The 27628-nt window shown below is 34.4% G+C and overlaps 1 protein-coding gene across 6 annotated transcripts in view; it reads left to right on the top strand.

The window, feature by feature from the left end:
- Positions 1–27628, top strand: part of BLTP3B (bridge-like lipid transfer protein family member 3B) — an 83258-nt gene that overhangs the window by 33562 nt on the left and 22068 nt on the right. For 3 of the 6 annotated variants that reach the window (XM_081595377.1, XM_081595378.1, XM_081595379.1), the window contains 11 exons: positions 826–976; positions 3669–3858; positions 4684–4824; positions 6201–6371; positions 11066–11246; positions 15709–15792; positions 17452–17634; positions 18160–18278; positions 20800–20941; positions 24501–24694; positions 26115–27613. In XM_081595377.1, coding sequence (XP_081451503.1) covers positions 4714–4824; positions 6201–6371; positions 11066–11246; positions 15709–15792; positions 17452–17634; positions 18160–18278; positions 20800–20941; positions 24501–24694; positions 26115–27613 — 2684 coding nt within the window. In that variant the 5' untranslated portion in view covers positions 826–976; positions 3669–3858; positions 4684–4713. The remainder of the gene's footprint in view (positions 1–825; positions 977–3668; positions 3859–4683; positions 4825–6200; positions 6372–11065; positions 11247–15708; positions 15793–17451; positions 17635–18159; positions 18279–20799; positions 20942–24500; positions 24695–26114; positions 27614–27628) is intronic. The other 3 variants (XM_081595373.1, XM_081595374.1, XM_081595375.1) reach the window with 1 other exon arrangement.

Below are 27628 nucleotides of genomic sequence, written 5' to 3'. Positions count from 1 at the left end.
CAAAGGGAGTCTTTTTCCTATAGTCAGCTCTGTTATCTGCAGTAATAGGACATAAAATAAAATTTCCTAGCCTCAGTCTCTATTTCAGTCACTTCTCCCATCAAACATTTTATAGTTTTACTAAACATTTTGCAAAAGTAGCAGAATTGATTTTTAGCCTCTTTTATTCATCTTGCTTTCCTTGATATTAAATAATAATAATCAGTCAAAGGCAGAACAGCAGCAGAAAATGGAAGAAGAAGAGCTTAGGCATTCTATAAGTCAGATAGTCTCTTACTTCGTCTCTGAACACTTCCTCTGCATAACATTTGTTCTGTGCATCAGTGGACGTTTTATGACTCTTAAGAGTTAAGCTGATGCCTTAAAAAAGTATAGACCTTTTGGGTTACTCTAAAATTCATTAAATATAGAACACTCACACTTTATACAGATTGAATTTTATAGATAAAACCAGATGCTAATAAAGTAGAAGCCTGTAAAGGAGAGCATTTCACAAAGCCATCTTGAGAAGTTAGAGTGGTTCTTAAAAAATAAATATTTAAAAATTTGCCGATTTATCTTTGCATTCAGTAAATTTGGATCTTGTTTTATATATAATTTCTTCAAAACAGATTTTCTGCACTATTTTTGGGTGGTACAGGTATTCATCTAAAAAGTTTACATAGATTTTAATGTGATTAGTGCCTCAAGTTGTACAACATGGCAGCCCTGACATTTACAGTATTCTAGGCGCTGTGTAGAACCAGTGATAAACTCTTCTTGAGACTGAACGTGCACATACAGGTACACACACATTCTCTCACATTTTCTTTCTCTTTTACCAAGGTTGAACCATCTTTATATTAATGCATTCTGTGAGAATACCTACAGTCTGATCGGTGACTTTTCACATGGGAATCGAATGGTGATCCATCCACTGTTGCGAGTTGACTGAAAGCCAGATTTATCAGATATACAGTTTATGTTTGGACTATAGGTAACAGTGATGGGGAAAAGAGCTTTCACATTAACATTTTTGTAGTTTATGTATTTTCCAGCAATTTGAGATTTTAAAGTTTAGATTATGATTTCAGGTTAGATAAAGTAGGTTGGAGCAGTTGATCTTAAAATTGGCTAGTCAGAAATATTGGAGAAAAAGGTGAAAGGGAAAGTCGCTCAGTTGTGTTCGACTCTTTGCAACCCCATGGACTGTACAGTCCTTGGAAAACTCCAGGCCCGAATACTGGAGTGGGTAGCCATTCCCTTCTCCAGGGGATCTTCCCAACCCAGGGATCGAACCCAGGTCTCCCACATTGCAGGCAGATTGCTTACCAGCTGAGCCACCAGGGAAGCCCAGGTAGGAGCAGTTGATCTTCAAATTGGCTAGTCAGAAATATTGGAGAAAAAACTGAGATGTTTATAAGACTATTAAAAGGGCAAAAGTAGATCAGGAAGTTTGTTATAAACAAATGATTTATTTTAATTAGATGTGACATTAATTAGGTATTATTGAATGTTAAGCACTTGACAGTATTTTTCCTGATTCATGTTTTTATTGTACCAACAAGCTTTATAATTTTGGCTTTGTGTGTTAATCTATTTCTATGTTTTCCACACTTGCCAAATTGTAAGTCATTTAGGGTGCTTATAAAAATCTACAGGGTTTTTTAGTCTCCTTTTTTTTGAAATTAATGATTCATTAGGTCTAGAATGGTTGTCAAGAATATAAATGTATATCTTCAATTCTTTATAGTCATGCAATTTAGGGAAAAATTAATCCATTTGATTTTGTTTTTAGCTAAGAGATTAAAATAGAGGGAAATTAACAATTAATATGCTAACCCTTCCTTCTTTGTAGGACCTGTAAGCCAACAGTGCTCCCATAGACTGGTAGTTTAGTAAACTTTGTAAGTTCAGAAATTTGATTTTTCACTTCACATGGAGATAGATGTCTATGTTGAGATTAACCAAACTCAGAAGAGATTTTTGTAAACTGAAATTTAGTTTATAATGGATGATATAATAAGAAAGATGTAGACTTTAGTCACTGATTCAGCCTTTACCCTTCTGATGGTAAATCCTCCAGTACAATTGTAAAACTTTTTAATGTGCATACATCAGAGTAGATGGGTTTGAATATTCCAAAGATTATTCTCAGATAATTATTATAAAAATATTCTTCCAACTCCAGAAATATTTCTGTCTAAGTGACCGATATTTGTTCTTAGGGTCATAATAACTCCTCCCAAATAACATATTGCTTAAAGATCATAGCAACTTTTTGAAATAGCTATTATTTTCATTTTACAAGTGAGGAAACTGAGGCTCGTAGACTTTCAATAATATTAATAATACCATAATACTACTATTTATAATACTACAAATAATACTTATACCTTTTAAAGTATCGTGAGTCCAGAGATGGTCTTTTTGCTTCATATGCATTATTTCATACAGTCCAAATGTAAGCTACAAAGTATATCCTGATTTAAAAGATAAGTCATCTGAATTTTAGGAAAGATAAGTAATTTTATTTATTTAGGATAGTAAATCAAGAAGCATAGCAGGTATAGAAGAGCAGTGTGCATGATCAGTAAAAATGATGACCTCACTTTATGGATGCTGGCTTTGAAATATGTGAGAAGCAGCCAAGTAGAGCTATCTGATGGACATTTGAATTTTACAGTCTGAAGTTTCAGCAGGAAATCTGATACAGATTTTGGAATAATGGTCACGATTGAAGTAAGGTGCCAATTTTGCAAAAACTTTCACCACCCCCCTGCCAAAATGTATTGATAGTCTAGTCTGTATTTAAGTCTTGCTGTACTTATCATTTTTAAAAACTTTTTGTTTTGTATTGGAGTACAGTCAATTAACAATGTTATGATAGTTTCAGGTGGACAGCAGAGAGACTCAGCCATACATATATACTTAAATATATATACATGTATACTTATTCTTGAAACATGACCTGTATTGTTTCTCTGTGTCTTTGCTTGTGCTTTTCCCTCTTTTAAGATTTTCCTTCCTTCTTATCTCTCCTTGAGGAAAATTCATCTTTCTTTTCTGGATCTATTTCTCATTAATTATAAACAGTTTCTTGCTCTACCAAGTATGCCAATGATTCCTTTTAAAAAAGCACCTAAAGACAGACTACCTCATGTTTCAGCTACTAGGATATGTGTTTTTTTTCCCTCCCCAAGTAACTTTCAAGCCCTGTGATGCCACAACTCTGTTCTGGTTTTCTTAGGTCCTAGCATTGTTCACATAGTAGATGCTCCATAAATATTTACTGAATTGAATTATATAATGTGAACTTTTTCTGGCCTTATCCCTAAACTATGAGATTATATTCCAGTTGGCCTCTACAGCCTGTGTCAAGAATTTAGCCATCTTATTTACTTTATTGATGCCAGTTTTCTACACTAATGCCTTTTAAAGCAGGCAACTTTGGATGGTGATTATAACAACTTAGACCAATTTTAAAAACCTTTAGCATTTTGAAATAGCATTTTTTTTTGTAACTTACATTTAACCAGACTAGATTGTTTTAACAAAAATTCATTTTGTTAAACAAAAATGAATAATGGCAATTTGTGTACTTGTGTGAGAATATTAACAGAAAACTTCTTCACTTTTAATGATTTATTTTTGGCTTTAATGCATTATATTTTGCTTTGTTTTCCCAGTGAATACGGCTTTGCTGAAAAAGTAGTTGAAGGAATTACTGTTTCTGTAAATTCTATTGTCATTCGAATTGGAGCAAAAGCCTTTAATGCCTCCTTTGAACTTTCCCAGCTAAGAATCTATAGTGTAAATGCAAACTGGGAACATGGAGATTTAAGATTTACTCGTATTCAAGATCCACAGAGAGGAGAGGTAAAGATTCTGTTTTTCTTTCTTTGTTTAAAAATGTTTTAGCATTGATTAATACTAAAATATATTTAAAATAATTACTTTTTATGGTTGCCTATATTCACATACTACTAGATTTACTTTTTCCCGTAAACTATACTTTTCTCTGTATTATTTTTGTTTAACTATAAAATGCACATTTTCAATTTTTTACTGTAATCTTTCAACTTATAGTTAATGAGTCCTATTTTAACTTCTAAGCTACTCAGAATTGAATTTTAAATTTACAAAATTAAAATATGTTTTGTTAAATTCTTCTTGGTTACATAATTCAAATGTTCTTTGTGTTTATATTAAAATTAACTTACTTAGAATAAAAGTGTCAACAGCTTTACAGATGATGAATATAATTATGGAGATGTGTTCCTGAATTTGAAAGTATATAATTAAAAGTTAAAGCGTAGCGAATAGATCTAGAATATCATGTGAAAATTTGTGAAGAGGTACATTTTCTTTTTTGGCTGCAGTTGGTCTTCACTGCAGTATAAGTGCTTTTCTCTAGTTGTGACACGCAGGGTCTTCTCTCGTTGAGGCCCACAGGCTTCCCTAACTGGCGCAGGGGCTTAGTTGCTCTGTGACATGTGTTGCTTCACGGCATGTGGGATCTTAGTTCCTCGACCAGGAATTGAACCCATATGCTCTGAATTAGAAGGTGGGTTCTTACAATTGGACCGCCAGGGGAATCCCATAAGATGCATTTTTGTAACAACTTTTTTTTCAGTTTTATAATTCTACATTTTTCTTATTCCATTTTGTGTTTTTGAAGCTAATCTCTTGTTTTCCCTTTAGGTTTTGACCTTTAAGGAAATAAATTGGCAGATGATTCGAATAGAGGCAGATGCTACCCAAAGCTCACATCTTGAAATTATGTGTGCTCCTGTTCGATTAATAACCAACCAATCAAAAATCAGAGTCACACTTAAAAGAAGAGTAAGTCAACAGAGTTACCTTTTGATTCATGTGACAACTATTGGGATTGATGATAAATTTTAAATTATTTATAGGTGAAATATTGGCATATTAAAACAGTGCAAAATAAAAGGAAATACAGTGCCTCAAGCAATATTTGAAGAAATCTGGTGTGATGATAGCATTAGGTTTAATATTAGTATTTTTATTTTTGATAAACTGAACAGATTTCTCAGTTATGAAATATTTATTGAATAGTAGCTATTTTATAATTTTATGTCTCCTATTGAGTATTCCTCAGGAGTGGGCAAACAGTAAAGTCTTCACTATTAGTAACCAAAACTACTAGTTTTAGAAGGCTATTAAGATATGACTGGATATTTAGATAAATATGGAAGGTAGCTGCTTAAGCATGTCAGCATTTGAAAATCCACCATAGACTTTGATGAAATTTAATGTGGGAAAGTAATCACTTTTTTAAAAACATGGCTCAATTAAAAGAATTTTTCAGAGTATGACACTTAATACAAATATTGTGAAATGTGGTTAAAGTAGCATTTTAGTTTTTAATTAATTTTAATGCCTCCTTTTCTACTAGAATTACAGTTTACCCTGGAACCACACAGTTTTGAGCTGTGTGGGTCCACTTATATGTGGATATTTTTCAATAGTATATACTGCAGTACTACATGGTTCAGGTTGGTTGGACCCGAGGATGCAGAGGAACCCTGGATATGGAGGAACCTTGGATACAGAGGGTCAACTATAAGTTATATGCATTAACGCCTGTATTGTTTAGGGGTCAGTTGGGGTTGCATTCGGAGAAGGCAATGGCACCCCGCTCCAGTACTCTTGCCTGGGAAACCCCATGGACAGAGGAGCCTGGTAGGCTGCAGCCCATGGGGTCGCGAAGAGTCAGACACGACTGAGCGACTTCACTTTCACTTTTCACTTTCATGCACTGGAGGAGGAAATGCCAACCCACTCCAGTATTCTTGCCTGAGGAATCCCAGGGACAGGGGATCCTGGTTGGCTGCCGTCTATGGGGTTGCACAGAGTCAGACACGACTGACGCAACTTAGCAGCAGCAGCAGCAGGGGTTGCATTAACATTGATAACTATATGATTTTAGCTATAAATGTAGGATTAAATTATATAAATGCTTATACCTATGTAACATGTACCTGTTAAGGTAAAGGAATCTGTCAGTCTTTTTTTTACCACTGTATCTCTAATACTAGGAGATATTTCTTCCATATTATAGGAACTCAACAAATATTTGGTGATAAAGGAAGTGTTTATTTAAATCATTGAAAAACTGTTAACTTTTAAAAAATACAAGTGCATTATAAGTTTTATTACTTGGCTTAATTTTATGAATCATTTTCCCCCGACAGTTAAAGGACTGTAATGTCATTGCAACAAAATTAGTTCTAATATTGGATGACTTATTATGGGTTTTAACGGATTCCCAGTTGAAGGCTATGGTACAATATGCAAAATCTCTTAGTGAAGCAATAGAAAAATCAACAGAACAAAGGAAGAGTATGGCTCCTGAACCTACACAGGTATGCTATTAAATGTTAATAGGAAAAACACTTCACTTTACATTTAAGTGGTTTAAAAATCAGAATGGTTAGTTGTTTTCTCTATGTGAAATAGATTATAATACTTTGAGTACAAGAATTTTCTTATATATCAAATATATTTCTGTCTATATAGTACATATCTTATTTGCAAGTCTGTGCTTGGCACTAGACTTAATGATAACATAAAAGTATTTTGATGTTATAAATACGTCTTTTCAGGAAATTAAAAAAAAATACAAGTTAAAAATTACTAAAGTCCAAAAGAAAAAAACCTGGGTAATTATAGTCAAGGGAGAGAATGTAAGGATTGACATAAAAGCCCTAGGGAATTGCTGAAGGTGAACGCAAAGCTGTTAGAATTGTCTGATGGCTGGGACAAAAATGAGGGAAGCTATTTAATGATCACTTTCTTAAAATCAGAAGCATTACTAGTTTTTTTTTCCTAAAAAGAAAGTTTTATAACCTTTCCTAGCACTAAATACTGAGAATTTAGCATGAAGATTTTTGTAGAAGGGAAATTGGAAATCCCAGTGTGTAGTGTCTTTTGATAATTTTATGAGTACGATTGACTTTTTATATCTATCCAATAAAAACTTAATGGATATTGTGAAATCATACTTCTATGAATTATTTCATTGGAAATAGAGTAATTACATCTTAGATATGTACTTTGTTGGTGATCTGCCTTATACGTGGGAATTTAGGCTTTACTATGACTGTCAAATTGGCATTGTTTACTGCCTGCCTGCTTTGTCATCAGGTGCAGGGCTTGATGCTGCTGATGTTAAAATAAATATTGTCTGAACCTGCCCTCAAGGATCTCAGAATGTAATGGGGAATCAAATATAAAACAGATCATTGCAGTCTAACATAAATGCTAGAGTGCAGAATTAAAAACAGGGATGAGGGACTTCCCTGGTGGTACAGTGGATAAGAATTTGCCTGCCAGTGCAGTAGATGTGGGTTTGATCCCTGGTCCAGGAGGAAATGGCAGCCCACTCTAGTATTCTTGTCTGGTAAATCCCACGGATGGAGGAGCCTGGCGGACTTCAGTCTTTAGATTCGGACACAACTGAGCAACTGAACAACAAAAAGAACAACTGGGAAGATTCCACATGCAATGGAGCAACTGAGCATGTGCGCCACAACTACTGAGCCTATGCTCTGGAGCACGTGAGCCGTAACTACTGCAGCCCACATGCCTGGAGCCTGTGCTCTGCAACAGGAGAAGCCACTGCAATGAGAAGCCCATACACCACAACAGTGAGTAGACCCCTGCTCACTGCAACTAGAGAAAGCCTGCACACAGCAATGAAGACTCAGAGCAGCCAAAAAGAGAGGGATGAGGAGATTATAGAAGGATAGAGAAGTTTTAATCAGCTGCTTGTGGATGGACTTTGGAAAGGTTTCACAAAGAGAATAATGAAGTTAAGACTGAAAAATGAGTAGAAGTTCACAGGTGAGAGAAAGGGTATTTCAGATGAGGAAATAGAATCTACAAAACCATGTTGGTGATAGAGAGCATGGTATTTTCTGTTAAGATAAGGGGTTTAGTGTTACTAGAGCATTATTTTTGAGAGTGACGTACACATGCCTTGTGAATATGTGACAGCTTTCCAAGTTTTAAGAAAATTGTTTCACATCTTCCATTTTGATGTATACTCTTTCTTGTGTTAAGATGTCAGTCTGGTTCTCCAGTTCCATAATTACTCCTATCCTAGTATCCTACTTTACAAATGAAAGGCATTCTTCTTACTCATCCTGGTTCTTACTGTTATAGACTTGTGAGGGGTGGATGGTGAGGTGGGCAGGAGGGTTTTGACCCAAAAATCTCTGGGAAATGAGAGGCAATTTGAAATATTGCTGTCCATGTTGGATGTGAATGACCAGTGACAAACTAACACATTAGGTGATTTCCACTTCTTTGCTTTCAGCATGTTTGAAGGAAGATTTAATAAATGTCTGCTGCTAGACTATTAAAAATAATTTTTTTACAGTAGATCACTTGGTGAATCCTGGCATGTAACTTGGAAGAGTTCAAAGAATCATGTTGCTTTGCTAAAACAAAATTGATTTCATTCCAGCCTACCTATTGATGTGAACAAATTTTCCCAGAGCTTCAAGCTATAAAAACAGAATTGATGGTGAACCTGTAGAGAATTGATGGTGAATCCTGTATCATTCTACCAAATAATTAATATGTATCCAATAAGGTGTCTTCGTATATAATTCTGTGTGGGAATCTAATTTTAAAAGTTTGATGAACAGAGTACTGAATCATAGCATAGAATAGAGTTTTCCTAGGGAAGTAGCCTGAGTTTAAGCAGAAATGGCCACTAGACATGATGGGCATTATATGTTTACTTTTCCCATGGGCATACAGAAGTCAATGGAAGTTTTTAAATAGGAAACAAAACTTAGTATGACATGGTGGTATTATAAGAGGGTAGATTGAAGAGTAGGAAGGCTGCCACTCTAGGGAAGGGGTAGACTTAGATCTCTAGTAATGGTTTGAAAGAAGAAAAACAAGCCAAATTGGGGAAAGATATTTGAGTGTTTTATCAGTTGAGGATAGAGAAGAGAGAGAAGTTGAAAACTTCTTGAATAATTAGTAATTCCATTAACCAGAAGAATAAATACAGAAGGAAGCAGGTTTGATTAGGGGACGTAAGGCTAAGAAAAGGTAATAATGAGTTCCATTTTGGAGTGGAAAAAAATAATTAAGGAAGAATAGGAGGTAATATTTTGCAGTATTACCATCATAAACACTAGCCTGTTAAAGCTTGCAATGACGATTCGTGTATTATAATTTAGGATGTTATTAACAGAGATGATAATTGAAATGAAAGATCAGTAGACAAAGTGTTGATGTTACTATAGCTTATTTATGCAATATGTAGATAGATGTCTTTATATAAAATAGAATATAGATTAGGAAGCTATATAAAGATACAGGTTAGGAAATGAGAAAAAAGGACAAAATTCTGTAATGCCACTACCATAACAAAACCAGTGTTAGCATTTTGAGGTATTTCCTTACAGATTTTTTTTTGCCTAAGCATCTGCATTATTTCATAGTTTAGAAAGGATGTAGTAGCAAATGGCTATAGTTTTCTTCCATGTCACTAGTATTTAGTTAGTTTTTTTTGTCACTCCTTAGTATTTTATAGTAGTTACACTTAGCCATTGACATTGCTGTGGAGTTTCTTTCTTCGGTAGTGGTTGTCACATCACTATTTTAGGTATCGTTTGAGGTACCAAGAGTGTGCATCAGAGAGTGAAGTAGTTGTGTTCCTTTGCTCAACTTACAACTTGAGAGCTTTACAAACTTGAAAATTAAGAATTTTTTAAAGATTATTCATGAGGCAAGAGTTTATAGTGGCCCACTTTTCCCTCTACAAATAGCATCCAAAAGCCTGAATGTACCTTAGTATGAAGAAAAGAGTTTGTAGGGAGATTAATGGTTATGTTTTTATTTGTATCAGTATTTATCTTGATGAAAGACAGGAAACATAATTAAAGCAATGCAGGAGAGTGTTTTCTTTCAAAATATTACCATCATAGACATAAATAATAGTCTGTAAGGCTTTAAAAATAGATGGGGGAAAACATAAGAAAAAGTGATTTTTCTGATGAAAATCAGTTTAATAATTAGTAAAAAAGCTTACTTGAACCCCTAGAATTTAAGGCTTCACAACTGTTTCATCTTTGCTTTCCTTTAAATAATGTGGACCCCAGTCATTTTCACTGAGAGATTCTCATTTGCTGAGTACACTTTGAAATTCTTTTTACAGTATGATTATAGTTCTTACTATGAAGAAGGTATATACTGTACATAAGCTGTATATATAGTACTTTAATTTTCTGTAAATAACTATACTTTTGTTAACGAATTGTTCTTAGAAAGTTTAAAAATATTTTAAATAACAAATCTGCTCTTCTTTTAATTGTTACCAAAGTTTCATGTATAGTTTTATGGTTAACAGATATACAGATCATCTCATAGTATACTTATGTATGTAAAGTTATTTTAAGCTATTGAAAGTTCACAAATGTCTTTATACTTCAACAGTATACTATGTTTTCTCTCTTTGGGGAGAAAAGAATGTGAACTTAAAACTGTTATAAACCTCTGCTGTTTTCTGGCTTCTTCAAGTTCAGAAGACATACCATACCTCTTAAGAGCACCTATGGTACTAAATAATATCACAAGTGGTTTTACAAAGTAATTATTTATTTCTTCAGGGCATATAATGGTGTATGTAGCTAATGTATACAGGGCTCACATTTATTTTCGTTTTTAATATATAGAACTAATAGTATTTAAATAAGCTGCCTTTAATAGTTAATAAATATATTTTCTCAAACAAGAAGGGCTATAAATATGTAAATATAGCTATTCAGATATTTACTAAAACATGCTCAGATATCTAGAATGCTCAGATATTTACTAAAACATACTAGGTTCATATTCAGATTGTTTATAGTTCTCTAGTTCTTAGATTTTAGTTTTATTCCTACATAATTTAGAAAATATTTTAGGGAAACTTAGTTACTGATAAAATGTATTTGCTTAATTTTTATGACTTTATTATTAAAAATATTTAAGTTTTCTTGAGTGGGGAATGACAAATATTTAACTTGCAGTGACAAGGCAGCTTTAAATCTTTTAGAGCTCAGCGGTAGCCCCATCTACCCAGCATGCGAAGACACCACAGACTTCAAATGCTCCTGATCTAAATGATGCAATTGTGAAACTGTTCAGTGACTTTGATGTTAAAGAAACCTCCCATCATTTAGTGATTTCTCATCTAGATCTACACATATGCGATGATATTCATGCTAAAGAAAAAGGTAATAAACACTGCTCTTTGAAACTATTTTGGTTTTCTCTAAAATTTACTGCACATCTGGATTGTTTTTCATATGTAATAAGTCGTCTGTACTCTTAAAATAACTGTTCATAATTTTATCATTCATTGAGATACATAGATGAAAGGTATAATTTTAAGGATTCTATATTGGTATACAATTTTATTTTGCTTTGATAGTTAGTGCCTCAACATAATTAATTGTTAGCTATCAATGCTAAAACTTCCCTGGTGGCTCAGACGGTAAAGCGTCTGTCTACAATGCGGGAGACCCAGGTTCTATCCCTGGGTTGGGAAGATCCCCTGGAGAAGGAAATGGCAACCCACTCCAGTATTATTGCCTGGAAAATCCCATGGACGGAGGAGCCTGGTAGGCTACAGTCCATGGGGTCACAAAGAGTCTGACACGACTGAGTGACTCCACTGTCAATGCTAATGATGAAATTAGTGTTTTTTAAAAAAAGACTGACATCCTTAGAAGATAATGAAAAATTAGACTTGCCTTTGAATTAGCTTTTTCATAATTTTGAAATTGTTCATAAGTTAAATTTTAGTCCATACTCAAGTCATAATTATTTGCACATGTATTTTCACTTGATTTTAGCCCAAAGGCTGAGAAGTGATACATGTGTGTTTTCAGCATGATGGTTTATCTACTATTTTCTACCCCTATGTGCATATAAACACAACTATGTGACTGTTTAAATTTTTTCTGTCTCCTTACTCCAGATCGTCCCTAAATTTGGTCAGGAGGCCAAATTCCATTAGGAAAGTGTTTTCCTTTAGCTTCTCTTTTTTTCCCTTATTTAATGGACACAGGTAATGGGCTCACAGGGAGCTGCCCTTGGTCACTTTGAAAATCTGTGTTTCTGTACTCTAGGTGCTAGGCATTTCTGTATATCCTTCAGAGCATCCCTGGCCCATAATTGTTAGAAGGTTTCAGTATCCTACTTCTAAGACATTGGTTCTCAAACCTTGATGAACATGAGAATCAAGCTGAGAATCTTTTGTTTATTTTTATTTGTTAAATTTTTACTTATTTAATTTCTTGCTGTGTTGAGTCTTCATTGCTTTGTGTGGCCTTTTTCTAGTTGCAGCAGGCGGGGGTTACTCTTCGTTACCGTGCACGAGCTTCTGATTTTAGTGGCTTCTCTGGTGGAGCACAGGCTCTAGGTGCACGGGCTTCAGTAGTTGCAGCACATGGGCTCAGTAGTTGTGGTTCATGGGCCCTAGAGGGCACAAGCTTCAGTAGTTGTGGCACTCGGGTTCAGTAGTTGCAACTTGTAGGCTCTAGAATGCTCAGTAGTTGTGGCACACGGACTTAGTTGCTTCACAGCGTGTGGAGTCTTCCCAGACCAAGGATCGAACCTGTGTCCTCTGCATTGCAGGTGGATTCTTGTCTGCTCTGCCACCAGGGAAGTCCATGCTGAAACTCTTTTAAATAGAGGTATCTAACCTGTTGGCCTCAGACCTGAATCAAAAATTATGTCTATGAAAGTTGTTGCTCTGGATGTTTATAACCGTGAGACTGAATATTGAGACCAACCCCTGATACTTAGCCATAGGAGTTATCCTGCCTTCTCAGGGCAACCAGATACCAGCTGCCAGATAAAAAGGTGGAGCAGAAAAGGTTAAGGAAGATTTGAAGTTTGGAGAGATTTGTTGTCTTTTGTTTGTCTACCTTTGTGTCATTTGGCTTATAGGTGGCATCTTCTGCTTTAGTGATTTGAAAGGCAAATCAGAAAAAGTTAAACCAAAGTATCAAAATGAGGGGTCAAGGTTAAGTGATAAGCCAAAAAACAGAGAAAAGTGTTTTCTAAGCTCTTTTACATTCCTCGTTCTATATTCCCTTATCAGTTCAGTTCAGTTCAGTCGCTCAGTTGTGTCCGACTCTTTGCAACCCCATGGACTGCAGCACACCAGGCCTCCCTGTCTGTGTCCATCCATCACCAACATCTGGAGCCTACTCAAACTCATATCCATCACATCGGTGATGCCATCCAACCGTCTCATCCTCTGTCATCCCCTTCTCTTCCCACCTTCAATCTTTCCCAGCATCAGGGTCTTTTCAAATGGGTCAGTTCTTCCCATCAGGTGGCCAAAGTATTGGAGTTTCAGCTTTAGCATCAGTCCTTCCAATGAATATTCAGAACTGATTTCCTTTAGGATGGACTGGTTGTATCTCTTTGCTGTCCAAAGGACTCTCAAGAGTCTTCTCCAACACCACAGTTCAAAAGCATCAATTCTTCAGCACTCAGGTTTCTTTATAGTCCAACTCTCACATCCATACATGACTACTGGAAAAATCATAGCTTTGACTAGATGGACCTTTGTTGGCAAAGTAATGTCTCTGCTTTTTAATAAGCTGTCTAGCTTGGTCCCTTATAGAATAATATAAAAGTTGTTATTTAAGGAGAAAACCCCTCTGCCCAAATAGCTTCCTCACACTACAGATCTATAATCAGTTCTCTGCTATTCTAAAATCCAGAAGGGCCTGAAAATTCTTTTTCATAAGTTTGTAAAGAGTTTATTTTCTGGCACATGTTTATCTAATGAGCATGTTGCTATTTATCATCTTTATTTTGCACACTTAGTATTTACTTAGTGTAAATACTAGAGTTTTGGTGAAGAATTACTGTCTTTCATTGCTTTGTGTGCACTTTCCAGGTGGTGCTAGTGGTAAAAGAACCCGCCTGCCAGTGCAGGAGACCTTAAGAGACATGGGTTCAATTCCTAGGTTGGGAAGATCCCCTGGAGGGAGGACATGGCAACCCACTCCAGTATTCTTGCCTGGAGAATCCCATGGATAGAGGAGCCTGGTGGGCTATGGTCTATAGGGTCGCAAAGAGTAGGACATGACTGAAGCGATTTAGCACACATTAGTTTGTGCTGCCTCAAAACCTGCTGGCAGTGTTGTGTGTATGTACAAGCACACACATACACACTCACATATATACCATATTACTTTACTAAAAATTGGAAGCAATTCTGAAACATTTGGCTCCAAGTGTTTTAAATAAGGGATTGTAGTTCTATACTAGAAATTCTGCCAGGTGAGATAAATTGGAGTTAAATTAATATAGAGAGTATGTATATAGCTTTATACTAATTTGTGTTTGTTTAGTCCATGCTGGGTTTTTTATTTTTTATTATTTTTATTTTTGCGTGTGCTGGGTCTCCATTGTGATACAAACACTTCTCATTGCAGTGGCCTCTCTTGTAGAGCACAGGCTCTAGGCACACGGATTTCAGTAGTTGCAGCACATGAGCTTGGTAGTTGTGGCTCACGGGCTCTAGAGCATAGGCTCAGTAATTGTGGTGCATGGCCTTAGCTGCTCCACAGCAAGTGAAATCTTCCTGGACCAGGGATCGAACCCTTGTCATCTGCATTGGCAGACAGATTCTTATCTACTGCACCAGTAGGGAAATACTGTCTGGGCTGTTTTAATATTTGATTTTTATGTTGGAGTTACACTGACTGTTTACCTTTGGATTTTTTTTTAACCTTTTAATTTTTTTCTTTCTAGTTTTATCAAGATATAATTGTCATGTTAACACTGCATAAGTTTAAGTCATACAACATATTGATTTGACTTACATATGTTATGAAATGACCATCATAGTAAATGTAGTGCCCATCCATCATCTCATATAGACACAAAATTAAAGAAATTAAAAAAAATTTTCTTTGTGATGAGAACTCCTAGGATTTATTTTCTTAACAACTTTCATATAGAACATACAGCAGTGTTAATTATATGTATCATGTTGTACATTATATTCCTAGTACTTACCTGATAACTATGAAAGTTTATACCTTTTGACTGCCTTTTTCCCATTCTCCCTTACCCTATCTATGACTCATGTATATGTGGAATCTAAAACACAAAATATGTGAACAGACATAACAAAATAGAAATAGTTTTAGATACTTCCAATCTTAATGTAGCTATGTGACTTTAGATAATTCACCTAAACTAGTAGATTCAATTGCTTCTTCAATAGGAGGCAAGATGATGTAATGTAGTGGTTAAGATTTCCTGGTTTCAAAACCAGCTCTGCACTTACTGGTTGTACAACCTTGACCTATTTAATTTTGTTAAGTAAATAGATTAATGTTACCTGTTTTATAGGTTCGTCAGGAAGAACAAATAAGTACACTTAAAAATTTTAAAACAGTGCTTGGCATCTGGTTAGGGCTGTAAATATAAAAGTTCTGTTATTCTTGTATCCTTACCTTTTAGCTTAGTACTTGTATTTGATAAGGGCTCAATAAATATTTACTGGATTGAATTCATTTCTTAAAATCCTTATTGTATTAACCTTGGTAACAGAGACAGTTGTCCACTGCTTGGACTGCCAGTGTGGTTAATGAAATGTTTCTGATGTTTGCTTAATCCTTCTTTCTCTATCCCTCTTTCAATTTCATTTTTTTCTTTCCCCAGAGTCAAACAGACGTGTCACTGGAGGGGCTATGCAACTGTCTTTTACACAGCTAACTATAGATTATTATCCTTACCACAAAGCAGGTTTGTATAACAGTTTCTTTAAATTATGTAAATCTTGCTTTTAAATTATATAGCCAATCTATTGCATTTGTTTTTATTTAATTTTTTAAGGAGAAAAGAGATCAAGACACTTAATATTTTTTCCCCTGGCCAGTATCTTATGAAGAAAATATAATTGCCATAGAAAACATTCATGTAGCTTATGTTGAAGCTTATGTAGATTATTAGCAAGTATAATTGTTAGAAATTGAGAAAGGTTAGAATATAGAAGACTACATTTGTACTATTTTGTTAGCTGTGACAAAAGAAAGTTATTAATATGTTTTGCAGTTTAAATTATGTATATTCAAAAATCAAAAAAGAAAGTAAAGCAAAAGGGTAACTGTGATTTTAGTTAAGTTGTAGGATTCCAGGTACCTTTTTTGAAACTTTTCTGTGCTTTCTAAATTTCATCAATAGGTAAGATTTAATAGATTCTTTAATAATCAAATATTGATAGGTACTCCCCCTCCCCAAATAATGAAAACTAAAATATATATCTTTATGGCCAGATTAAGTAATTTGACCTTATATCCATTTTTGCATTTTGGTGATATGTGACTTTTTATTTTTTAATTCATACAAATAAGGAAAACCAGATAGCTATAAAGAGTTTTCTAGGGCTTTTAAAATACGATCAAATTTTCCTCTTCACAAATTTCAGTTTCACAGTATTGTTCATTTCTGTGTCAGTACCTGATAGAATTTAAAGGTTGTGCTATTTAGAGTTTTGTTTGAAGGACTTTGTGTTACTTTGTCTGTCCTCCTGATTCACTGATTACTTACATATATTGAATATAATTTTTACCATAGAAATCTTTCCTATTTGCGAGGTAAAACTTGTAGTCATAAAGTAGATTTTATTTTCTTAACCCTTTTACATAGATATTACTTCTCTTAATTGCTACAGAAAAACCTAATAATCCTGATTTAAAATTTTTCCTCCAAAGATATACATATATCAGTATATCAGCAGTTACTTTACAACACGTCTTTGATGAAGAACCTTTTTTTTTATATGGTATTTTCCAGGATTCTGTCTAATGGGGTTATGCCAGGTGGGTGAGCATTCAGTGAAGGCTGACCGCCAGTGCTGCTTTTTATTGAAACTTTAAGTGATGGTCTGCTAAGCCTAGGTTCTAGATACAAATCCTCCTGGGTTATTTTCTTTTGATACCCTCTCTCAAGTCTAAATATTTTACTCATATTTTATAGGAAGATTAATGTCTGTAGTCAGTGAAAGCTTCAAATTTACTGGAAGGTTAAAGAATCCCTTGAGAAAATGAATATATCACTAGAAGTTTTTAGTTCAGTTCAGTTCAGTTGCTCAGTCATGTCTGACTCTTTGTGACCTCATGGATTGCAGCACGCCAGGCTCCCTGTCCATCACCAACTCCTGGAGCTTGCTCAGACTCATGTCCATTGAGTTGGTGATGCCATCCAACCATCTCATCCTCTGTTATCCCCTTCTTCTTCTCTCGCCTTCAATCTTTCCAAGCATCAGAGTCTTTTCCAGTGAGTCAGTTCTTCGCATCAGGTGGCCAAAGTATTGGAGTTTCAGCTTCAGCATCAGAAGCTTTGCTATAATGGAATATGTGAAAAGTGCATTTTTCAGTGAAATACTTATTATTCATTTTACAGGAGATAGTTGTAATCATTGGATGTATTTTAGTGATGCAACCAAAACAAAAAATGGATGGGCCAATGAGTTGTTACATGAATTTGAGTGCAACGTTGAAATGCTTAAACAGGCTGTAAAGGATCATAATGTAGGTTCACCTCCTAAATCCCCAACACATGCCTCTCCCCAGCACACACAAACAGGTATTTTACCTATAACAACATTATGTCATTCCCCTAATATTAATTGTGTGTGTGTATATGTGTGAATGTGTGTGTATGTTCACCATATGATATTTTCTGTAAATAAGTATTGTGTTTCATTAATGTCTAAAAAACCTGTACCTCATTCAGATCATAGGATTTTAGATAAAAGCACTTTATAAATTAATATGACCAGTAGAAGTAATACCCCTGTAGAATATTACAGACTCCTAGATGACAGGTAGATTTCTCTTTTTAACAGGAGTTCTATCAAAAGTTATTGTATGAGAGTTTTTTAAGTGTGATATAAGTATGATTCCCATTTAAAGAATAATCATCACAAGTAAAGTAATCATCATAATAACTTACATTCTTGTATCAGTTTGTATATAAAGTGTTTCCATATATGTTATCTTGTTTGAGAAATTAGGGTTCATCTATATTTCTAGTAGCTGATTAACAATAAATGAGTGACTGTTAAAAATAATTTTATTCTAAATTGAAAGGAATTTTTGTTTCCCACAGAGAAAGATTCAGCTCTGAAAGGGGCTTCCAAAAAGCCTTCAGCATTATCTCAACAATCCAAAGTGAAGTTAATGTCTAGTTCTGTTGTGGTTAGACTTGCTGATTTCAATATATACCAGGTATGTTTTATTTTTTAAATTAAATCTTCTGATAAACACCTTTAGTATATCCTGCAAGCAGCTCTTGTAAACTGTGCCACCATTTTATTTGTGAATATCTTGACCAGCTTTGTGAAATGACTAAATTATAGTAGAAAAAACCAGTTCATTAATTTTTGTTTGCATGGTTACCCAGAATTAGGCAAAATGTGAGGTTAAGTGCTCAGTTTGCCATACTACTAAGTCTGCACAAGACTTCTGACATCAACCGTAGGTTTTTGGATTTCTCTGAATGGCCCGCAGATTTGAGAATTCACTAGAAAAACTCACAGAACTCACTCAAATCGGTTATGCTCAGCATCTCATTTATTACAGGGGAGGGATATGAATCAGACAATAGGAAGAGAGCCTATAGTGAAGTTCGAGAGGGCTCTGAGTTCAGAACATACTTGCCTCCCAGGATGAACATTTAATAATATGCATGAAATATTGCCCATGTGGTTGAGTTCCGTCTCTGTGGGTGGACTTGATTCCAGATGACACAAGCCTTCACCCTCTAAATACCACTAAGACTATCAAGTGTGGTCAGTCCCATTCTGAGTCATCTTGTGAAGCATATGCTATCAGTTGTGTCTCAGAGGTCTTCCATGAATAGGAAATTCCAAGAGTTTAGAATTAGCTCTCAGGAGCAGGAACAAAGACCAGACCTCTCTTTGGAGGCTGGATTCCATATTAAACAAAGGTCTTCATGGAGGAAAATAAAATACAGTTTTTGTTTAATCAAACTAAGTATTGGCTATCCTGTGAACATTACTTTATAGCTAAGAACTCTGTCCCATTTATACTAACAGTCTTACTCAGGCTATAATTATACGACATGGTCTGACATGCCAATCATTGAGACCAACACAATAGGGACATAACCCTTTTTTTTTTTTAAATAAAGGATTTCAAGTATCTATTATCATTTATGAATTATTCTGGTATATTTTGATAAATCTATGTCTTTGAAACTTGGTTTTATCTGAAAAGTTTTCATTTCACTTAGTAATTTTTGACTGGGGCCAGTTATGCCCTGCAGGGGACACTTGGTGATGTCTGAGGACAGTTGTCACAGCTGGGGGGAGGTTTTCACATCTGGAGGGGGTTGCTGCTGATGTCTAGTGGGTAGAGATAGTGATGCTGCTGAACATTCTATAGCCCCCACAGCAAAGAATTATCTGGCCTCAGATATCAATGATGCCAGTTTGGAGACGCATTGATGCAAGAGTTATTTTCTTATGTGCAATTGTTTCTTTCTTAATATTCTATATGTAATGCATTATATTTGAATAAGTTCATTTGGAAATGGGGAAGGAGGACCACCCATAATCCTGTATGATTAAGGATGAAGTACGATAAAGAAATCCCACATACACAGAGAACCAAAACAGAGAAAAAGTAACTGGAAGAAAATAAGATAGTATGTTCATCCCAATTTGAAAAACTTTTTAACTATTAAAAGAAAAAGGAAAAAAACTATTATCTACTAAAATAACTTGACACTCTAGAGTTGAAAAGAATTTGTTTCCATGAGTACATATGAAAACTTATTAGATAATGTAAGGGACTGACTTAAATTTAAGAAGACTGTACAGATAATCAAAAGGTTTGATTAGCAATTTATAAAAAGGAAACAAACCAGTGAAAGTGTCTACTTTGTGTGAAAAATATATATGTATGTTGAATGAATGAAAAAAAAATAACTTTGAGATACATCCCTGGGTTTGCTAAGCAAGCATAAATGAATGAAATTAAGATGCTATCTGTTGAATTTTGGAGAGATTCGTATACATGCTTTTGATGTAATTATAATTAGCTGTTTTGTGGAGAGTGAAGGATGTGTAACGTGAATCTTAAAACTAATAGATTTTTTGGAAGAAAGCTCAGACTGTTTGACAGGAGCATTTATAGTTGTACTGTTATTTTTAAATTTTTATTGTGGTAAAATATATGTAACATTTATCATTTTAGCCATTTTTAAGTGTACAGCTCATTGACATTAAGTATATTCACATTACTGTGTGATTATCACCACTGTCCATCTCCATAATTTTTTTATTATTCTAAACTAAAGGTCTCTGTATAGTTACATTATTTTTTAAAATAATGAATTATAGTAAAGAATTATTATGAAGTGCGTAGTTGGGAAGTAGTCTAGTCTTTAAGACTTGAATCTTGTCCTCACTCTGCCATTTATATATTTGTACTGTCTTACAGAAACATTTTGTTGTTGTAGGCCTCAGAGTAGTAAATTTGCAAAGAAATATGTACAGAATTGAGTATGTAATTGTTGAGAATCCAAAGAGCTTATGATCCTATAAGTTGATTCGTATTATTTTAAAACAATTTAATGTGAAATTAAATATATAATAAAGATTACAGTGGCAGTTAATTATTGGAAATAGTTTTAAGAATTTGAAGTGATGTTTGTGTTGTATAAATCTTTGGTGGAAAGGGCTTTGTTTAGCGTTACTTCAATAAACTTAATGTCTTTTTTTAGGTGTCTACAGCAGAACAATGTCGATCTTCCCCTAAAAGTATGATTTCTTGCAATAAAAAATCACTGTATCTTCCACAAGAAATGTCAGCTGTCTATATAGAGTTCACAGAGTATTACTATCCAGATGGGAAGGATTTTCCAAGTAAGAGCATTTCCTATTTTGTTTTTGTTTGTTCATTACTCATGAAGTTTTTTTTCTTGCTAAGTTTTTGAGTTTTATAAATGTGAAAAAAGAAAAACAGAAGTCTGTTATTCTTTACCCTTATGATCATTGTGTTTTGTATATAACTCTAGTATAGCATTTTTACATACTTACTATTTCTGTCTTCTTTTTCCTTACTAGCTTGTAGCATCCTTCATATCAAGAACTGTGTAGTATTCATGCTTAATTTTATTCCTGAGGTTTGACTCATTTTTGTTCTTAGCAGCTGTTGTTAAATGAAAGAATGAATGAAAGTTAGATTATCTATTTGTAGAATGAGATCAGTGTTTTTTCTTTAGTAAAACTCATTTATATTTCATTTATATAAAACTATATTTCATTGAAAAATAAATGATGAAGTTATCCGTTTAGCTATAGAGAATTTGGGAGGCTGGGTTTTGATACCCAAATGTATACCTTGGCCAACTTTTAGCACTTGTCTTTAGTTAGAAACATTGAATTACATGAATTTTTATTTGTAAGCTACTTTATGACTATACATTTGTGTTCTTTGCTATTGTCTCAGTTCATCTGATTCTTCAAACAAAAGTTTGCCTTTGTTTATGTGGTACCTTTTCATTATTTTGGTTGAAAATCATAGTTGAAAAAAGCTGTTTAAATGAAATGGGTTATGTTATTTTTAATTTTAAATGGGTTAATTTTTAAGTGGAACTCCAAATTCTCTGGTCTACTTAGCCCATTTGTTTACTATTCACTTAATATAGGTTTTTAGTTTCAAAGGGAATTTCTGATGCTCATGCCTTTTTTGTAAAAAAGAAGATATCCTGGAAATTACTTTGAAAAAAAAGTGTCAAACTATTTTATTTCAATCCTCATTTGTACCAATTGTTTAGGATCTAATCCTCACCATCTTCATGCTTTTCAGTGGTCTTTTTGTGTGTTTCAAATGTGTTTTCTCTTCTGCCTTCTTGACAGAAAATGTGAAAATTAAGATAGGTTAAGGGATTTACTCAGCACTTAATAAAGAATAGAATGGCACAGCTGAAACTCAAGTATCGGTTTTCTAAATCAAAATTCTTCCCACCCCATCCCATCCTCACCCTCAAATTGTATTTCAGTGCCCTCTAGTTGTTTATAATCATTTATCTGTAATTGGATAATCCCTTTGTTTCCAACACCCCCCATTGTTTTTCTTACATAATGTCTCATTCATTGAACTAGTAATTTTTCTTCAGAGTAAAGCCTATAGTTTCCAAGATTTCTGACTTCTAATCGAGGTTTATTTTATCAGTTTTGTAAATGTGCACCAAGGGAATTAAAATATTCTATAATCTATACATTTTCTTATGATAAAAATATAAAATTCCTTCACAGCAATTTGAATCTTAGCCCCCTAATATTTAGGAGTGAAACTGGTTGGTTATGTTTAACTACTTTTAACTTTTTATTATGGAAAATTTCAAACATATACAGAAATAAAGAACATGACATATTGAATCCCTATGTACAGGGATTCGTTTGCAGTTCTCACATTTCATCTTTCTGTTAAGCGCTCTAACTTTAAAAATATATGATCTTTTCTTTATAATTGTAAATATAACATGTATTCATTATATATTATATATAAAGAAAATTCCCCCCCCCCAAAAAAATGCCCATGAGCCTACAATTTAGAGAGAACTTCTGCTAATTAAAGTGTATCCGTTTGCTAAGGCTACCATAATAAAATACTACAGCCTGAGTGGTTTAAATAACAGAAATTTATTTCCTCATAGTTCTAAAGGCTGGAATTCTAGGTGACGTGTTGGCATGGTTGTTTCCTCACAGACCTCTCTTCTTGGCTTCTAGATGGTTATCTCCTCACATGGTCTTTCCTGAGTGTGTCCGTTTTCTAATCTCTTCTTACCACACCTGTCATATTGGACTAGGGCCCACCCCTGTGAACTCATTTCTACCATAATTGACTTTTTAAAAGGCCTATCTCCAAATACAGTTATTCCTGAGGTATTTGGAATTTGAACTTCAGCATACCTATTTTGAGGGGATGCATTTCAGACCATAACAATAAGTATAGTGTTGTTAGTCTTGTTTTGAATGTATGCATTTGTTTAACGTATTTGATTTACATTCTGACCTTTTCCCTTAATGATCCTAGTTTTCTACAAGTTTATTTTAAATATCTTTAATAGCTACATAATAACCTGTTTCATAAGTGGACCCCTGTTAGAAACTGCATATAGATCTTTCTCCTGCTTAGTATACTAAGTTTCTTCCTCTGTCCCAGATCTGCGGTCAGAGTTCTTCTATCCGTCTGGACTACATTTACTCTCTAGTTCTCTCTATGGCTGCCATTATCACTAACCTGTATTTGAGATTCCCTCTCCTTTTTCCCCTCAACGTGATTGCCTCAGCAGCTCACCTCCTTACTATCCTTGAAGATAAGCACCTCCACATCCCCGATAAGATGTCTCTGTTGTACTTTAATTTTTCTACTTTCACATATGTCTCTTGTAATCATCCATGAACTTTTTAAAGGAAAGGTCTGTGACCTTTTTTATATTGCTTGTGCTTAATACAATACAGTAAATGTAATTGTCTTCTTTGAATCTTTGCTGAAAGAAAGTAAATGAATGAAAGAAAACAAATCCTCTTCAAGACATTGTTACAATGTCATTTCTCTACTGGTATCTCACACCTTGTGTTTATTTTCCTTAAATTAGCATAGTTTAAAAGTTCTAGATATTCATACTGTTTGCTTTGGTAAAAGTAAGTAGGTCGGAAATTTTGGAATAAAAGATCTTCATCAAAATACTCTAAAAATGATAATGGCTTTTATGAAGCAATAGATACAGATTTCAGGGAGTGATACACTCTAACTATGAATATTAGTTTAACATAAATTAGCACTATAATATTTATTCAACCCATAAGAGTCCAGTGTTTTGGAGGGTCTATGAGTGTATTTGTTTGATTATTCAAGAGATACTTGATTTTTTACTTGGCACCAGATACTGTTCTAGGCTAGGATTAAGTGGAGAATAAAACTTGTGAATGGTCCCTCCTCAAGGAGAACTGTCTCACTTAGCACTTTCATAAGAAATTAGTCATTAGGCTTGGTTCTTTCATTTTAGAGAATTCAGATTAAGTCAGGTAGTAAATCCTTGCAGAAATACATGACTGAGGATCGCAACTTTGATGTGATACTTTGAGCAAGAAGGTAAAATTTTTGAAGTTTGCTTCTTGGTGACTGTAACATTAGGAAAAGAAATCCAAACAATACCTCTATTTATGCAGTCAGATTTAGATCAAACTGTATATTTTTCTATTAGTGAGGCATTGAAGATGTTTCCTGTCTCTCTAGACATGTTTGCTACCATCCCCTTCCACATATAGTATCACTTAAATTTTGTAAATAACATTGCAAAACATTTAATGTTAATGTGGAAAAAATAAAGCCTAAACATGTATTTTCTGTTCTCAGGGAAAATTTAGAACTATCGGTTTATTAAAAATCTTTCTAAATTTTTTTTCTCCACAGTTCCATCTCCCAACCTTTATAGCCAGCTGAATGCACTACAGTTTACTGTGGATGAAAGAAGTATTTTATGGTTAAATCAGTTTGTGTTGGATTTAAAACAAAGTCTTAATCAATTTATGGCTGTGTACAAGTTGAATGACAATTCAAAATCTGACGAGCATGTTGATATTCGAGTCGATGGCTTAATGCTAAAGGTACCATATAAACAAGTGGCTGTGAGAATAAAACCATTTTTACAGAAGAAAAGTTAACAGCATTGTAATTTCCAGGATTTAAGATGGGTGCTCAAATATAAGTCAACTTCATTGCAATCTTAATTTTAATTTTAATCTGTTTTCAATTGTAGAAGCTTTAAGGGATTGGTTCCTCTCTCTTCCCCATTCCTTCTTTCTCTACTTTTCTTCTTTTTTTCTTTTTTCCACTGCTCATCCATTTGGAGGTAAGCAGTAGAAATAAGTTAGTTTTTCTTTATAATTTGTTGTATTTTTGACTACACTGGGTCTTCATTGTTGTGCTCAGGCTTTCTCTAGCGGCAGCGAGTAGGATCTACTCTTAGCTGAGGTGTGCAGGCTTCTCAGTGTGGTGGCTTCTCTTGTTCCAGAGGGTAGTTTGTAGGTACATGGGCTTCAGTAGTTGCAGTGTGCGGGCTCAGTAGTTGTGGCTCACAGGCTCTAGAATGTGGGCTTCGGTGCTTGTGGCTCATGGGCTTAGTTGCCTGGCAGCATGTGGAATCTTCCTGGACCAGGGATTGAACCCATGTACCCTGCATTGACAGGTGGATTCTTACCTATTACACCACCAGGGAAGTCCTAAATGTCATTTTTTCCCCCTGCTTCTTACCAGAGCTGATAAAAAAATTTTTAATAAGGGTAAATAATACAGTGCAGTTTTAAAATTGTGTCTGGGCTTTATTTGTTGCATTTATTCTGTTATTAATATCTAAAGATAATAGAAAGTTCCTTTTTATTGCTGCCAAGTAGTTGATAATTAGAATTCCATGGAGATTTGAACTTTAAAGGAAGGAAGCTAAAAAAGATAGTAATATAGTTTGAACTCTTTGTTGTAAATATTTTGAAGACTGGGCTTTATTATTTGTAGAAAATAATTGTAGTAAATAGTTTGACCTATACTCCTATGTTTATTTTCTTAATAGTTTTCTCCCAAATAAATGACTCAAATGACAATTATCCAGTCATCCCATTTACTTATCTAGTCATCCTCCAGGTCACTTGAATTTAAAATATCATGACAAAAAATTCTCTCTTCCAAACTTGGCACTTATATACTCAGGGCATAGTAAGCATTTAATACTTGGTTTACTTGATTTAATTCAGTTTTGTCCCTTTTATTTTGTGATAATCTACAAATATGTGTGTTATGTACATCTTTCATTGTGGTTTTTTTCCCCTTTGGTTCTTTTCTTAGTTGTTAATCATTTAAGCCTTTTTCATTTGGTTTAATAAGATTTGGGGGGAGAGAATATTTTATGTCAGGATAGAAAAATAGTGTTTTGGGGAGAAATGTCAAAAAGGATTTCTGTGCTGTCATATTATTTTATCTTCAAGCTGTGTGAATTTGTAAGTCAGGCTATATTAGCTTTTTTTTCTCTTATAGTTTGTCATTCCTTCTGAAATGAAATCTGAGTGTCATCAAGATCAACCACGTGCAATTTCTATTCAGAGTTCTGAAATGATTGCTACAAATACAAGACACTGTCCAAACTGTCGACATTCTGATTTAGAAGCTTTATTTCAAGACTTCAAAGATTGTGATTTTTTCAGTAAAACATATACCAGTTTCCCGAAATCTGGTGACAATTTTAATCTTCTGCATCCAATCTTCCAGAGACATGCTCATGAACAGGATACGAAACTGCATGAAGTTTATAAAGGCAATGTTACCCCCAAGTTGAATAAACACACTCTTAAAACTTCTGCTGCCACGGATGTTTGGGCTGTGTACTTTTCTCAATTTTGGGTAGATTATGAAGGGATGAAAAGTGGAAAAGGACGACCAATAAATTTTGTAGATTCTTTCCCTCTTTCCATCTGGATTTGTCAACCAAAAAGGTATGCAGTGTCACAAAAATCGCTGCAGACTTGTAATCATATCTCTCTAAATACATCACAAAGTGAGTCTAGTGATCTGACTGGCCGATGGAAGCGAAAAAAGCTCTTGAAGGAGTATTACAGTACAGAATCTGATCCCTTGACCAATGGTGGACAGAAACCTTCAGATACATTTTTAAGATTTCCTTCACCATCATCAGATGCAGATATTCATGTCCTGGTTCACGTTCGTAAACATGTCAGTATGCAAATCAATCACTACCAGTATTTGCTCTTGCTTTTCCTCCACGAGTCACTTATTTTGCTTTCAGAGAATTTAAGGAAAGATGTAGAAGCTGTGACTGGCAGTCCAGCTAGTCAGACATCTGTTTGCATCGGAATTTTACTTAAAAGTGCAGAAGTGGCTCTTTTGCTACATCCTGTGGATCAAGCAAACACTCTTAAGTCTCCTGTTTCTGAAAGTGTGAGCCCAGTGGTTCCAGATTATTTGCCTGCAGAAAATGAAGAATTTTTGTCTTCTAAAAGAAAACAAGTTAGTAGTGGAATAAATCAAATTAGAAGTGTAACTCTTAATCATATGTCAGACAACAGATCTATGAGTGTTGACCTTAGCCATGTCCCTTCGAAGGATCCTTTGCTTTTTAAATCAGCTAGTGATACAAATCTGCAAAAAGGTATTTCTTCTCTGGATTATTTATCAGATAAAAATTTAGGGAAAATAAGCGAAGATGAAAGTAGTGGAATTGTTTGCCAAAGTGGCTCAGGAGAAATTGGATCAGAAACAAGTGGCAAGAAGGATTCATCTTACACAGATTCAAATAGTGTCTTAAACTACAGAGAAGATTCCAGTATACTGTCATTTGATGATGGTGGTAATCAGAACATACTTTCAAATAGTTTAACTAGTAAAAGAAGTGAAACCATAGAGTCAATCTTTAAGGCTGAAGATTTGCTTCCAGAAACAGCTTCACTCTCTGAGAATGTGGAAATCGGTAAAGAAGAAGCACCCACCATCAGAACACTTAAATCACAGTCATTCTTAAGGTAATGACTTACTGT

The sequence above is a fragment of the Giraffa tippelskirchi genome, chromosome 4, assembly GCF_054371585.1.
Source record: "Giraffa tippelskirchi isolate mGirTip1 chromosome 4, T2T-mGirTip1v1.2.pri, whole genome shotgun sequence".
Lineage (NCBI taxonomy): Eukaryota > Metazoa > Chordata > Mammalia > Artiodactyla > Giraffidae > Giraffa > Giraffa tippelskirchi.
Note: the sequence above shows the minus strand (reverse complement) of the source record. Positions and strands in the feature narration are given on the sequence as shown.